The following is a 15732-nucleotide window of genomic DNA, read 5'->3' on the forward strand; positions in this document are numbered from 1 at the left end:
CCCCAGACTTCTTTTCTCCACCATCAAATACCTCCTTTAATGCCCCCCTCCTGCTCCCTCCACCCTGACCCCTAACAGCAAGTGCAAAGAGCTCAGGAATTATTTGTCACCAAGTTGATTTAGCTGTCTCTGCTGCTTCCCTTTGTCCTGCCCCCCACCCCCCCCACCGCTCCACCGCATACTCCACCGCATATACCTGAACACTCATCTTTCCCTAGTTTTTCTGCCATATCACCCCCTCCCCATTTCCTCACTCAGCCTTCTTTCTGAACCCCATTCCCATTAAACTTCTGACCACCCAACTTCCCAATGAACGCCCGAGGTTGCCCGCACTTGCTGAAGATGAAGAAGAGGCAAATACTGGGGAAGAAAAGTGCACAAGTGCGGTTGCCAATAGTAAACATAGCCTATGCATTTTGAAAGCAAGAAAACAAAATGAATTTAATTTAGGCTTCTTATATGTCATCATGAATAAGCAATGGATTCAAATTATATTTGACTGCTTGTTCAATCTTTACAGGTTTTCTTAAGAGCCAAGCGGGGTGTGAGTTACATGGGTGATATTGCGGTGGATGACATTTCTTTTGAAAATTGTGCTCCTCTTCTGATCCCAGACCGACAGTGCAGCTCTGATGAGTATGCATGTGCCAACAAGTTTTGTATCCCTAAAGACCGACTCTGTGACTTCACCAATGACTGTGCTGATCATTCTGATGAGCATCCAGTCATCTGCAGTAAGTAATTCTTCAAGCTTGGGTGAACCATGCAGATTTAATCTTCAGTCAATTGTAAAAAGCCGTTCATTACATTTCCAGATACTATTATTTTGATAACTGTGATACAGAGAAGATTTATTGTTTTGTTTTATGTCTTGAGAATAGAACAAAAAGAGACTCTGCCAAATGACATTGATCTGTTCACAATGAATATTGGCCGGATGACAAGACCAGTGATTACTCTGCATGAATTTACCTGACATTTACTCCTTCAGCTATAGTTTGATGATTTTGTTCAGTGTTCAGCTCTTGTGTGTATAACTAAGCCAACCTTGATTTATATTCAGATCAGTTCAGTTCAATCCAAACTAATCCAAGTCTATTGTATCCAGAGCCCAACAGAAACTATTACTAACATTGGTGTTTAAATCAATAGGACAAGTAAACAACCTAGCTAACTTGGATTGGAATTTTTATAGATTGGGTAATTTCACTAGTCCATACAAAGCTGAGTCCGAAACAAACACAATAGGGATCTGGGACTGAATGATGAAACTGAGTATGCTGGGGTTAGTTTAGTTGAAGTTTAAGTTTGTGTTCACCCTCATTCAGCTGCTTGGTGGCATGGGACACAAGAACATAAGAACTAGGATCAGGAGTAGGCCATACGGCCCCTCGGGCTTGCTCCACCATTTAATATGATCATGGCTGATCCGATCATGGACTCAGGTCCACTTCCCCGCCCGCTCCCCATAATCCCCTATAACCACTTACATCTTGAGTGGAGACACAGGAAGATGTGCTCACACCTTCCTTTGTTTGAGCACCGTGTTGATACTATGAAGTAAACATCTCATTTCACTTCTACCGCTGAAGAAGGTTACCTGCAGACGAAAATCCTTGAGATACAAAAATCACACTCAAATATAACAAACCAAGAGTGACCATGTTATTGAGTTCTGTTGAAGTATAACACTCATTGGAGCTTCTATTTTAACAATTCATCTGGTTTGTTTCAAATCAAGACAAAAACTCATTTTGAACCTTATTATTAGTAATTTATATAATTAAATAATTAATTACCTGACATTAGTAACAAACAAGTAATAATTATCACAAATGTCTCAGGTTCAAGGTGATGTCTAAATGTGGTTCAGTTCTTTTAAGAATTTTTTTAGGTGCAGACTGGGAAATGCACGTAACAACTGAGCTTTCGAGAGATCTTAGAAGATCTTTTTAAAGCAACAATAAAGTAGACTGATGACATTTTAAAGCATTTTCATTGCTGACTCTGCAGCCATAAACTGCTTGTACTGCAAAAAGAAAGAAAGACTTGCATTGATATAGCACCTTTCCCAACCTCAGGATGTCCCAAAGCATTTAATGTCCGACATCCCAAAGTAGGTGCCACGATGTGCCTACTGGAAATATCTGCCACTAACCTTGCCAGACATACAGGGTTCAGAGCTTATTCCCTCATTAGAAATTCAATGGTGGGCATCTATACTTTTAAGTGCACATCTTTTGCATCCTTCAGAAAAGAAAGGAAAGTGCAGTACTAGCCAACTGTTCCCCACCCTGCCAGCCTCATTGGTGCAGAAGACGGCAAAGATTAGTAACCGCATAGGTCAAGCCAGGAGTGTGACGGAGTGGCCTGCAAATCGGCCAGGACCCAAATATGTTGGGTCTCGGTCATCGCTGCCAGTCTCTGCAGGACCCTGGCCTGGTTGGAACAAAAGAGATGTGAGGATGGGTGAGTATCCTGGAATTCCATGATTAGCTTTGAGGATCACGGAGTTCTTATGCAGCATTTTGCCTCGGAAGATTAAAGTGGTGTTTTCCTACTTTGCAATTCTGGTAGAGAGCAGAGACTAGAAATTTGGACGCATGCCACTTGTGATTTTCCACCCATTTATTTAAATATCGGAATGATTGGAAATTTGGACATACTCTGCACCAACCCTTCGTTAGATAGTAAGAATCAACAATAAACGCCTTCAGTGGGTAAGGTGCCCTTCAGAATCATGAAGACAGAATATCAGCTCTTGAATGTGCGTGATTGAATCCATAACCAGGTAAATTGTAGATGGTCTGTGGAAGAAATGGGCTTAATGCAATAAATGGCTTTTTCTTCATTTAAGCATTTTTATGTTCTATGATTAAGAACATAAACATATAGATTTCAATTAAATAGAATCTATAGTGATGCTTAACTCGTATTGTAAAAGCCAGTCATAAAGGATATTATAATGCACAGATTGAATTAATAACATAATATTAAAAATGGCACATTCAGTAAAAACAATGAAATTATTACAAAAATGTAATTGGACTTATTTCATTCACAGGTACAATTTTGGGGCACTGTGATTTTGAATTTGACCTGTGCTCCTGGAGGCAGTGGAGAAATGATAACTTTGACTGGATCCTTAAACTAGGGAATACACCAACATTGGGTACAGCTCCAGCTACTGACCACACACTGAGAAATCCAGCTGGCCATTACATTTATATCGAAAGTCCATTCCCACAGCTACCTGGACATGTAGCAAGGATTTCTGGCCCATCCATTAGCAAGAGAAGCAAAGACTGTAAGGTACTAAAGATTTTATTGGCTGATCTTCTTGGGGTATCACCCTTATGTAATAGAGATCTTCAGCAATATTGTAACATAAGGCATTGCATTTAGAAAATCTAACTTCTGCCATTAGTTTTGTGACAGTTGATGAATGGTGGGTATCATAATACTTGTGGAAATATGTTTATGGTTAATGAGTAACAATAGAAATTACAGAATGATTGTGGATTTGTTTTAATGGATCTTGGCCCCCTCCACCGCCCTCCCGCCCCCACCCCCCACCACCAAAGACCAACTCACACCCACACCGCCTATAGTTAGATAATTCAATGGTTGCCAATACAGAAACCAGTTGCTCAGCTCACCAGGAGGTGTGATTCATTTTCCCAGATGATGCTTCTTGTCTGTGGAGAGCCTGAGAACAAATATCAGTTGAGGCTGGGACTCAAAGTATTTCAGTTGTGAGACATGCACTAGCTTTGTAACTACTGGGCTGCCTATGAAAACAAAGCCTGTGGTATAGACAGCAATGAAGACATCAACCCTCAGGCCTCCACAATAGAGGCTTATGAACTCGTATATAGCCACTATACTATTATTATTATCAGTCGAAACCCTGCTTCTAAAAGTATTTGCATGTTGGACATGAATACCACTGTTACATCAAGGATCCAGCTGTGACATTGTAAAAAAAACCTCCAGAGATCTGCTTTGTGTGTGTCTGCACATGCGGTGTGTGGTTTGAATGTTTATGTAGGTCTGGAAATAGTTTATTTTGACGGGCTGTAAATTTATTTTGACTTTCCCCTTACAAGAAGGAAGAAAATAAGAATACTACATCCAAAGAGTATCCAGAGATGAAAAAGTGCTAACAGGAGGGAATAGATACTACTGAAATAACTCAGATTTATATAGCACCTTTAATGCAGAAAACCATCCCAACGCACTACACAGAAGTGTAATCAGACATAAATTGATGCTGATCAAAAGGAGATAAGAGGAGGGGTGACTAAAAGCTTGGTCAAAAAAGATGGGTTTTAAGCAAGTTCTTAAAAGAGAAGAGGGGGTGGAAAGGCAGAGAGGGAATTGCAAAGCATAAGCATAGGGCCTAGCCTGTTAGATGTAAAGCCACAATTGGTGGAACAAAGAAAGTGGGAGATGTGCACCTGGTCAGAGTTGGAAGAACACAACAAAACCCTGCAGTATTGCCCACCTAGAGTCTATTCCACCCGAATGTAAATGGAGGTAGGTAGGTGAGGCCAAGGTCCTCCATGCAATTTCTCCCGATTGTCACCAAAATATGGCATCACGGAAGATGTTTGCTTCCAACATGTTTATAGCAGGGTTTACAGAACTAGATGGTCTTTGAATTCTCTGCCAGTTAGTGCTTCAGAAGGCTGCACTTGCCCGCTGGAGGCTGTTGGGGAGTTATGTTAGCTGTTGACTAAAGACTGTCAGCCCACTTCAGTCAGGAGAATAGCACTGTCTGTATCAGTTAAAGTCACCATTCCCTTGAATTTCTTGACACTGTATTTTTACAGGCAGCATCAGATAACCATTGTCACATCAGCTCACTATTTCGGTAAGAAATCCCGCCTCACCACTAACCCAAGAATCTGAGGGTCAGTGCACATGGGAGAGGAAACAAGTAGCAATGGCAGAGGAGGAGTGGGATCCAGCAGTTCTGTACATTTTTAACAATTACTGAACTTTTCTGACACCTCAACTTACCCTTTAGTTGCAGGCTGTGGGCTTTGAAGAGTTGCTGGATTTTCCACTCCCCGGTCAAGTGTGCTAAAGGCATAACTCTCAGTTCAAGGTTTTCATGTGTTAATATCCTATTCAAATTAGAGGCAAAGACTCCCAACAGGCTACTCAGTCCCGGCCACAGTGAACCTGCACCATGAGCCAGCTCAAGCCCATTTTGCTCAAGGACAGTTAGGGCTATGGAGCTTTCCTTAGACCACTCCCAAGGGGGCAAAGCGTTGTTCAGTACGATCCCATCAAATATGGATGGATAACTGCACTATACTGAATTTAAATGTATTATAAGGCTAGTTTTGTACTCTCATGCTCCCAATGGGGGAGCTGCTGGGCAGGGAATGGAACATTACGAGTTGCGCACCATTCTTTCTTACTATGTGCTCTCTGTGAGCGACCAAACCCAATCGCAGAATCCATCCTTATATTGAAATGCCCATATTAGGCCATCCTAAAAGGCTGGCTGGAAGATTGCACTCAGCACCAATGGTATAAATCCAGCCATTTAAATGTGTAGCTTGGTTTTTAGCCTCTGATTGCTTAATTCTGCTCCTGCTCCAAAGGCCATGGCAACCAGAAAATACATGCTTAATTCGCTTCAGGTTAAAAAGGTGAGGGAAGACACTGGGTATTAAAATGTTCTTTTAAAGATGTACAACTTTAGGTCAGATATTTTTTCAATAAAGTTTTGAATGTTTGCTGCCCTTCCTCAAGCAATTTGATAGCCTTGCTTTGAGAAAAGGCTAAAACTGAAAAAAAATAGATGAAACAACAATATATTAAAAAAGTGCTGCTTCTGGTATTTGGTGAAAGATTGTTTTTTCTGCAATGGACAGTGATTGATTATACCCGACAGTGATTGAGTACAACTGAAAAATGTACTTGCATGGCAGATCCAGATCTTTGTTAATGCGTCAAATGAACAAAATATGTAATAGCTCTTGTTTAACTGATGCAGCAATCTTTTCCTGAATTCGAAGTATGGTCAGGTTTACAACAGGCAGCTTCCACCCCTTTTCAATAGATTGCAGATAGAGTGCAGAAGGTCTTCAAATACCTATTCAATGTGAGACGTACAGTTGTTCTGGGTCATGGGTCTGTTTATAGCATCGTGAACTCGCTGTTAAAGGTGCATTGTGAACTTGTTTGTCAACAGTGCTTTGCGGAGAAAACAAATGACAGCATTAACAGCATGTAATGCTTTGTTCTGAAAGTAATGAGGGTTTCGACCATATATTTAATGGTTTTGCTTAGCAGCAAGCAGGACAAACTTTAGTTATCTGTGAATTTTGTGGTCGTAGAGGAACCCGAACTCAAGAGGAGCCCGAGCAGAGGTTAAAGTGCACACGGTCTAATTCCTGGCCAATCTTTGGTAGGGAATGGGAGCAAATTGAGGCAAGTCTCCCCATAGGTGGAAACACTCGGGTGAGGAATTAGTAAGATATATTTCCTCCTCCCCGCAAATGTTTTCCTCATTGGTTATTCCCTCAGTCAATGGTAATCACAAAGATAATTACAAATGAGGGATGCAATTCAATCCATCTTGCTCACTTGTCCCTGGACACCTGGCTGCCCCACGATGCATCAGGTTGGCACCACCTCACACCAGCATCATAAAGCATCCCTGCAATGCCCAGGCCATTTCTTTCACACTCATCACCATTGTGGTGGGTACTGTTATGTCTCACCATTCACTGCAACTCACCAAGTCACCTCCAAAGGTCCACACAAATCTGTCCAAGAACGCAAAGTGTTGAAAATAAAGATTTCAATGTTTGACAGCACATTTACAGAAACTTTACATGGACATTGGTGAATACATCCACATGCCTGCCCTTGTGTGTTGTTAGTTAGTATGCTTGCACTAGGATGATTGTGAGTGTGAGGGATGGTTAGTGAGATGGGGAAGTGATAATGTAGATAGGGTGAGAGGGATGGGTGGAGGTGCAAGGTAAGTTGGTGTGAGTAAGGATGTGCAGGAGTATGGTAGGAAAGGAAGAATGTTCGGGATATGATGAGTGGCTCAGCAGGATAAGGTTGAGTGTGGCTTTGCAGTTACATTTCGTGATCTACTGAGATCATTGAAAGGTTTGTGCCACTGCAGCCAGCTCCTCCTGACAACATCCCTGCTTGTGCCCTCCTGTACAATGTGCAATCAGGCTGCGTTGGTCACCTGAGGAGATCTCTTCCACCCACTGGAAGGGAAGAGAACCTCCCTGCATGCTGTGACTCCCTCCACAAGCATGGGAGTCATGGGCGAGCCTGGGTGCAGCCATATACCTTTGTGCATTACTTATCAGTGTTTGCAGCACCTCAATGCTGACACCTCGATGTAGAACACTAACAGCACAACTGTCAAACTAAAATTGTGCATGGTCCCTTTAAGGAAACTGGTTGATGACACGTCATAAAATGACATCATCAGACCCACTTCCTTTCAATTGGCGGGAACCTCGCTGGGTGGGCTAAACAAGCCCAATCAGGGGACAGTTGTGTGGAGACAGTAGCAGGTTCACAGCTTGACCGCGTTTTGACATTCACATTTAACCTCATCGCCAAATTCCCCTTTTGCTGTGTCACCCAGGTCGGGTGGCATGGTTTTAATGTTTTATGTTTTTGCAGGTTAACTCAAAAGAGTTTCAGACCCCGTGCCGAGAGCTCCTGCCTGGAGAGCCCTGAGACCAGCCCAGGAAGAGAAGGAAGGAAGGGGCTTCACCACCAACTTTCACCCAGAGGGAGAGGAGGAAGCAGAAAACATTTCCAACATTTTTACCATTCTGCAAAGTGTTGGAGAGAGGGGGAAAAGACCAACAACATCCAGTGTGGAAGGAGGGAGACTCTACATTTCTACAGGTGGGTGTTGGTGCAGTCCCAAAAAAGACTTTGTTGAATCGGTGGGGGGAGGAAAGAAGACCACCGAGGGCCGGAACATCGCGGGGGGTGTGTGTGTGTGGAAGTGTGTGTGGGGGCTTTGCTTCCAACTAGGCCCCACACACAACTGAACCCCCCCCCCCCTCCAATTGCCTAGCCTGGGATAGCTGGAGCTACCAGGCTGAAGATTTCTTTTCCTTAAATACCCTATTAAACATCATTAGGAGTGTGTGCCTGGTGGCTCGAGCTGCCCCAGGTGAAGACATCTTCTCCCCTCACCTGAAGACCACCCCAAAGACTTTGTGTTTTGCCATCTGGGATTGCACCCACCCACAGCTGCGAGGGGAGACCTGCCCTCGCAGTCCCCCCCCCCCTTCCCACCCCCCTCTCTCTTTCTCTGTTACTCTGTTTCTCCCCTCTCTCTCTGAGGCCCCTTTCTCCCAAATTAATAAAAAAAAAACAATTAAGACAACTGAGCAGAGGGAGCAAGGCCCCTCCCCAATTGCCAACTAGGGGAGAGGTGCCTCATTAAGAGCTCCTCTGCTCAGTCAAATCAAACGAGGCCAATCAAGACCATTAAGGCCTGTGACTTTGGGGTGGGTGTAGCCCTTAAAGGGACCCCGTGATGGCGACCCCATCCACGCCGGTGGCAGAGCCAGCGAAGACGTATGCGCAGGTGGCAACCGCTTCCACGGCACCTCCTGCGCCACCCGCTGCCCTGCCACCATTCAGATTAATCACCAGAAAACACGGGGTCAAGAGCTACACTCACCCCACAATGACCATCGAGGAGTGCGTGCGGGCGATGGCTGGGGTAGTCGGCCCCTCGGCCATTGTCGCGGCCTCCAAGATGTCTGGGAAGGCTGTTTTCTTCCTGGGGTCGGAGCGGGCGGTGTCCCTGGCCCTCGAAAAGGGGCTCACGGTGGGCGGGACGTTCCTGCCGGTGGACCCTCTCGAGGCCACCGCGCAGAGGGTCATCGTTTCAAACGTCCCGCCCTTTGTTCCCGCTGAGCTCCTCCTCCCTCACCTACACCAACTGGGGGAGGTAAGGTCGGGGATCAACCCCATACCGCTCGGCCTCAGGGAGAGCAGCCTGTGCCACGTGTTCTCCTTCCGCCGCCAGCTCTTTGTCCGGCTGGCGCGGGAGGAGACGACGGAGGGGAACTTTAATGTGGTGCACGAGGGGACTGCCTACCGCGTCTTTTGGACGTCGGACGGCGTGCGGTGCCATGCCTGCAGGGAGGTGGGGCACGTTCGCAAGAACTGCCCCGCCTCCAAGGCCGCCAAACCACCGAAGGCGGCCAAGGCTGGCGCCGCCGCCACCCCTCCCCCTAGTTGCGTTCGCGTGCCGGGTGCCGTAGGTGCGCGGGCATCGTCGGAGGCCTTTGTTTTCGGGGCCTCCGGCGGGGGGGAGGGAGAGCGTCCGAACGGAAAGAAGGCGCGGAACAAGAAGAAACATCTAGAGGCGGGTCCCCTCGGTGCGCCAGAAAGATTGACCACCGCGCTCAGCCCAACCCAGTCACCGGCGAGCGCGGGGTGCCCTGAGCCCGTGCCCGAGCCCTTGACCAATACCGCAGAGGGGCCCGGGCGCGGGCAAGAAAAGAAAAAGGGGGGGCGGAGCGGGAGGCCTCGGCAGACATGGAGGTCTCCCTGCCTCAGCGCACCTCCAGTAACAAAAGGAGGCGCCGCTCCGTTGAGGCGGAGGGGGAACAACATCCCTCCGCGGAGGAGTCGGTGCCCGCTGCGTGTCCCGCGTCCCCCACCAGCGCCCCCAAGCAGCGCCGTAGGCGGGAGGAGTCTGTCCCCGGGGAGGGTGAGACAGTCGAGGCTGCCCAGCCTCTGCCTCCCGGGGATGGTGTGGAAGATCTGCCTGTCGTGGGGGGCGTGGGGACCGCGGAGGAATGCATTGCCGCCGGGCCGGGCGTCCCGGGGACTGAGGCGGGCGGGGCCGAAAAGGCCGAACCTGAGCCCGCCCAGCCAATACCCAACTTCCCCCGGGAGTCGCTCGACCCGGCAGAAACACAATATATTGATTTTAATGAAACTGTAGATGCTGGGCCGGGGGGTGGCAGCGGGGAGGGGGAGGAACACCCACCCTCGCCCCTTACTTTGGAGCTGGTGCACTTGGGGAGCCTGGGGATTTCCTATGGCCGGGTCTCTCCTTGTTCCCCAGTTCCTGGGGCGGAGGGGGAACCCCTTCCGCTGTCATTTCCCGACCCAGCACCATTTTTAAAAGAGCCCAGTGGGGACTCCTCTGCCGACGATCCTGGGGGTGGGATCGGGGCAGAGCCAGGGCCGGTTGGAGCGGCCGGTTCATTTGCCGTACCTTCTGCGGTCGATGGGCCGGCTGCTGGCGGCCACCTCCCGGAGGAGGACGGGGACTCGGTGGGGGACGCGGGTGAAGACCTAGAGACCACCGCCAGCGAGGCGGTGGATCTGCTCGCGGCCGCCGCCGAGACCATCCTCATTCCTGCAAAGGAACTCCGGGACTTTTTGGCCCAGAGCCGGGGTCGCTGCAACCAAGCCCGACTGGCCCTGGAAAAATGGTCCGAGCCAGAGCTGATCAAGGGGTCCGTCCGCGCCGCCGTCAAAACCTTGGCCGCGGGCGGGCCCTTGACAAAGGCGCAACACCTTGAGCTGCGCGAGCTCGAGGGACTCATCGCTGGGCTGCGGAGGGAGCGGAGTTCAACAAAAGACTCCGCTCCCTCCCCCACAATAGGTTAAGGTAGAGGTTGCACTATGCTTTTGCCATGAAGATAACCATAGCCAGCCTCAACATCAACGGCGGCAGAGGGGCACGCCGTAGATTTGACAATTTTTCGCTCCTGCGGGAGGGGAAATATGCGATGTGCTTCCTGCAAGAAACCCACACCGTTCCGGGAGACGAAGCCACGTGGCTCCTGGAATGGCAAGGAGAGGTCCGCATGAGCCACCTCACCGCCATTTCTAGTGGGGTGGCCATCTTGTTGGGCCCGCATTTTCAGCCGGAGATCTTGGGGGTCGAGGAGCCCGTGCCAGGCTGCTTGCTGCACATAACGGTTCGCCTGGGGGACGTGCCGCTCCATCTCGTGAACGTGTACGCCCCTCAGCCCGGCCCGCAGCAAACGCGCTTCTTTGAAGAGGTGTCCGCTCTTCTTGGCTCCGTCGACGTCGGCGACTGCATTGTCCTCGGGGGGGGATTTTAACTGCACCCTCGAGGCGAGGGACCGCTCCGGTGCCCCGCAGTGCATGACGGCGATGGAGAAGTTGAGGGACCTGGTCGGGTCCTTCGACTTGGTGGACGTCTGGCGAAATCTCCACCCCGACTCCAGCGCCTTTACTTGGGTGAGGCCTGGAGTAGGATGGTCTAGAGTTTACGTGTCTCGGGCGTACGTTTCCTGCGTCCCGGCGGCCTGCATGCGGCCGGTGCCGTGTTCGGACCACCACCTGGTGTGGGCGGAGCTCGCTTCGCTCCGCGCGAGGACGGGGTCCGCGTACTGGCACTTTAACAACCGGCTGCTGGAGGACGTGCGGTTCCAGGACTCGTTCCGTCGATTCTGGTCCGACTGGAGAAGGAAGCAGGGGGGCTTCCCCTCCTTGAGGCTATGGTGGGACGTGGGCAAGGCTCACGTCCGCGCCTTCTGTCAAGAGTACGCGAGGGGGTCGACCAAGAGGCGGGCGGCCAGAGTCGGGCGCCTAGAAAAAGAGGTGCTCGACCTGGAAGCCCGTCTCGGTCAAGTCGTCCAGGACCCGGCCCTGCGGACGGTGTACGAAGTGAAGAAGGCCGCGCTGAAGGACCTGCAGCTCGTCGGGTCCCGAGGCGCGTTCGTGAGGTCGCGGATCCGGTTCCTGCGGGATCTGGACCGCGGCTCCCCCTTCTTCTACTCGCTGGAAAAAAGACAGAGTGTCCGTAAGCAGCTCTTGACGCTGCTGGCCGACGACGGCTCTCTCGTCTCGGATCCGGAGGGCGTCAACAACAGGGCCCGTGAATATTACGGGGCTCTGTTCTCTCCGGATCCGTCCAACGAGGAAGCGCGTAGAGTTTTGTGGGAGGACCTGCCGAAGGTCAGCCCGGAGGGCGCCGAAAATCTGGAAGCTCCGCTAAGCCTGGCGGAGCTGACCGGTGCCCTCGCCCGGCTCTCGAGGGGAAAATCCCCGGGGCTGGACGGGCTGACCATGGAGTTCCACAGGGCGTTCTGGGACGTCCTGGGGAGCGACTACGCGCGGGTCCTGGGGGAAAGTCTGGCGACCGGGGAGATGCCCCTCTCGGCGCAGGGCAGTCATCGTCCTGCTGCCTAAGAAGGGCGATCTCCGCCTCCTTAAGAACTGGCGCCCGGTCTCCCTCCTCAGCACAGACTACAAAATCTTCGCCAGGGCGATGTCTGCTCGCCTTGGTGCCGTGCTGGACCACATGATCCACCCCGACCAGTCCTACACGGTCCCGGGCCGGACAATCCACGATAACATCCATCTGGTCCGGGACCTCATCCATTGTTCCCAGGAGGCTGGTCTGTCGGTCGCCTTCCTATCCCTCGACCAAGAGAAGGCGTTCGACAGGGTGGATCACGACTATCTGGTCGGAACTCTGCGCGCTTTCGGGTTCGGGACGCATTTCGTCGCCCGGATCCGACTTTTGTACGCCGCCGCGGAGTGTCTGATTAAGGTTAACGGGTCCTTGACGGCGCCCCTTCGCTTTAGGAGAGGGGTGCGCCAGGGATGCCCCATGTCCGGCCAGTTATACGCCGTTTGCGTGGAGCCTTTCCTGCGCCTCTTGCGGACGAGGTTGACGGGACTGGCTCTGCAAGGGCCGGGCGTGGAGGTCGTCCTCTCGGCTTACGCCGATGACGTGCTCCTCGCGGTAGAGGATCCCGCTGACCTGCGGAGGATGCGTGAGTGCCAGGAGATTTACTCGGCCGCGTCCTCCGCCAGGATCAACTGGGAGAAATGTTCCGGACTCCTGGTGGGTCAGTGGCGGGTGGACTCCCTGCCGGAGGAGCTCAGGCCTTTTGCCTGGAGCACGACCCATCTCCTCTATCTGGGAGTCTACCTTAGCCCCGACGAGGGAGCCTGGCCGGCGAACTGGCAGGAGCTGGAGGCCAAGGTCGCTGCTCGCCTAGGGCGCTGGACAGGACTGCTCCGAGTGCTGTCCTACAGGGGTCGAGCGCTAGTCATAAACCAGCTGGTGGCCGCAATGTTGTGGTACCGGCTGGTCACTTTGACCCCTCCCCCTGCGTTTGTCGCCAAGATACAGAAGAAGCTGGTGGACTTCTTCTGGAACAACAGGAAGCACTGGGTCTCTGCCGCGGTCCTGAGTCTCCCACTTGAGGAGGGCGGTCAGTCGTTGGTGTGCGTCAGCGCCCAGCTCGCGACTTTCCGTCTTCAGACCCTGCAGAGATACCTTTACGTCGAGCCCCCTCCTAGGTGGTGTGCTCTGGCGAGGTATTTCTTCCGCCAGCAGCGCGACCTCAATTATGACACGCAGCTCCTATTTGTGAACTTGGGGGGTGCCAGGACCGCCCTCCGGGAGCTGCCTGTCTTTTACAGGGAACTCATCAGGGTCTGGAACAAAGTCTCCACCAAGCGCAGCTCTCCGCCGGCTGGAGTGGCGGCCGTCCTGCAGGAGCCGCTGCTCGGGAATCCGTACCTCCACGGCCGAGGTTTTATGTGGCGGTCGGAAGAGAGGGCTGTGGCTGGTGAGGTGACCAGGGTCAGGGACCTGCTCGATGGCGGAGGAGCGGGCTGGATGGCGCCAGACACGCTGGCGCGGCGCCTAAATTCTGCCAACGTCCGCCACGCGGCCGATGCCATCGAGTCGCTAAAAACAGCTCTGGGCCCTGACTCCGTTAGGTGCATCGAGGAGGCTCAAGCACGTGGGGAGATCCCGTCCGAACTGACCCCCGTCCGGACGGAATTCCTCATCGGCGCCAAACCCCGGAACCTCCCTCGGGGGCCGGCGCCTCACAACTTGAGCCGCCTCGGGGAAATCCCCTCTGTGCCTTTCAGTTCCGCGCGGAGGGGTTTCCTGTACGGGCTGCTCCTGCACACCCTCAACTTTGCCATCCTCGCCGGCCGTCCGGACACGCCATGGCGTACCATTTTGCCATCCGGAGGAGGCGGGGGTCCCCGATGGAGGGCACTCTACGCAGGGGTCCTCCCACTATTCATCGGGGACTTGGCCTGGAGGGTGGTGCACGGAGCAGTGCCGTGCAATAAATTTTTAAGCCGGTTCACGGACTCCCAGGCCGCCTGCAATTTCTGCGGTCTGGAAGAGTCCGTGTTCCATGTTTTTATTGAGTGCACGAGGTTGCAGCCCCTGTTTTATTATTTGAAAGGGCTGCTCCTGAAATTCTGGCTGCACTTCAGTCCCACTCTCCTGATCTTTGGGCACCCTGTGCGGAGGGGAGCGGGTAGGTCCGAAGGCCTCCTCGTAGGACTGCTCCTGGGCACGGCCAAGGGTGCCATCAGCCGGTCCAGGCAGCGAGCGATTGAGGGGGTCGTTCAACCTGACTGCCTGCCTCTCTTCCGCTCTTACATCCGGTCCAGGGTGTCCTTGGAGATGGAGCACGCGGTGTCCACCGGTACGCTCGCGGCCTTCCGCGAAAGGTGGGCACCGGAGGGACTGGAGTGCATCATCACGCCCGGCAACCAAATTTTAATTTGATTTTACGTTTTAAAGTTTAATTTGTTTTAATTGCCGGTGCTTTTAATGTCCCCCTCCCCTTTTATAGGGGGCACTGGAAAAAATTTTATTTTAGCGCCCCAAAAAAAAAAAAAAAAAAGGAAAAAAAAAAGGGGCCTTGAAAATGTCTGCTGTGTCACCCAGGCGGGTGGCACGGTTTAATGTTTGTGTTTATTTTCAGATGAACTCAAAAGAGTTTCAGACCCCGTGCCGAGATCTCCCGCCTTGCCCCACCTCGGTAGACGAAATCGCAGTCAGTGGCTTGACTTGCCTTGGCCACCCTTGTGAGGTTATTGAACTTCTTCCTGCACTGTCTGGCAGTTCTTGGGGTGGTGGAGATTACATTGACTACTTTAACAACTTCCGCCCATATGCAACCTCCTGCCCTCAATCCCCCAAAGTCTTTCGCTTCTAGCCATTACTTCAGCAGGAAAACATCATTAGATGAATCTGGGAGTCCTTCCCACTGCTGACCCCTCCTCTCCCCCGAGACTGCTGCTCTCCAAAAGGACATGTCCCCCTTTAATTAGCTGCTGCACCAACACTCTATTTCCCTCAACCCCAGTGGTGCTAACCCAAATAAGGAATGGTATTACTGTTCCTAGCACATGCCAAAGGACTAATTTAGGAATCCCACAGGAAGAAAGCTAGCAAGTTAACAACATAGTCCTGTGAGCTGGCAAAGTCTCTCCTCCCACTAGTCTGCCAGCGAGAGGAGAATCACGGCCACCATATCAAAGGGCTTTCCAGCTTCCACTAGGGATGCCTTCCTTAATAATGGCAAAGAGGTTGGTTGGGCATGATCTATCATTATGAAACCATGTAGGCTGTCACTTATCAGGTTATTTTCATGCAGGTAATTCTAAATATTCTTTCTAATTCTCAATTCCATTAATTTGTCAGGTATTGATGCAAGATTATTGGGCCTGTTGCTACCCAGGTTAACTTTATTGCCTTTCTTCAAAATAGTTACAACATTAACTTGTTTCCAATCCAGTGGGACCTCCCCTATATAGTCTCATGATATGTTCCCTGTACATATTTTTCCCCAGTCTCACTTGGCACCCTTGGGTATATATCATCTGTCCATGGGGGAGTCACTGGTTTTAAGCTCTTTGAGACTATTTAGGCTGTTCATGTAAGTGGCA

The 15732-nt window shown here is 51.2% G+C and overlaps 1 protein-coding gene across 1 annotated transcript in view; it reads left to right on the plus strand.

Moving 5' to 3' along the window:
- The window catches only part of LOC139264152 (MAM and LDL-receptor class A domain-containing protein 1-like), an 886997-nt gene that overhangs the window by 487490 nt on the left and 383775 nt on the right, over positions 1-15732 (plus strand). Inside the window, exons 23-24 of the mRNA XM_070880238.1 lie at positions 521-734; positions 3065-3312. Of these exons, the coding sequence (XP_070736339.1) occupies positions 521-734; positions 3065-3312 (462 nt within the window). The remainder of the gene's footprint in view (positions 1-520; positions 735-3064; positions 3313-15732) is intronic.

Source organism: Pristiophorus japonicus, chromosome 5 (assembly GCF_044704955.1).
Source record: "Pristiophorus japonicus isolate sPriJap1 chromosome 5, sPriJap1.hap1, whole genome shotgun sequence".
Lineage (NCBI taxonomy): Eukaryota > Metazoa > Chordata > Chondrichthyes > Pristiophoridae > Pristiophorus > Pristiophorus japonicus.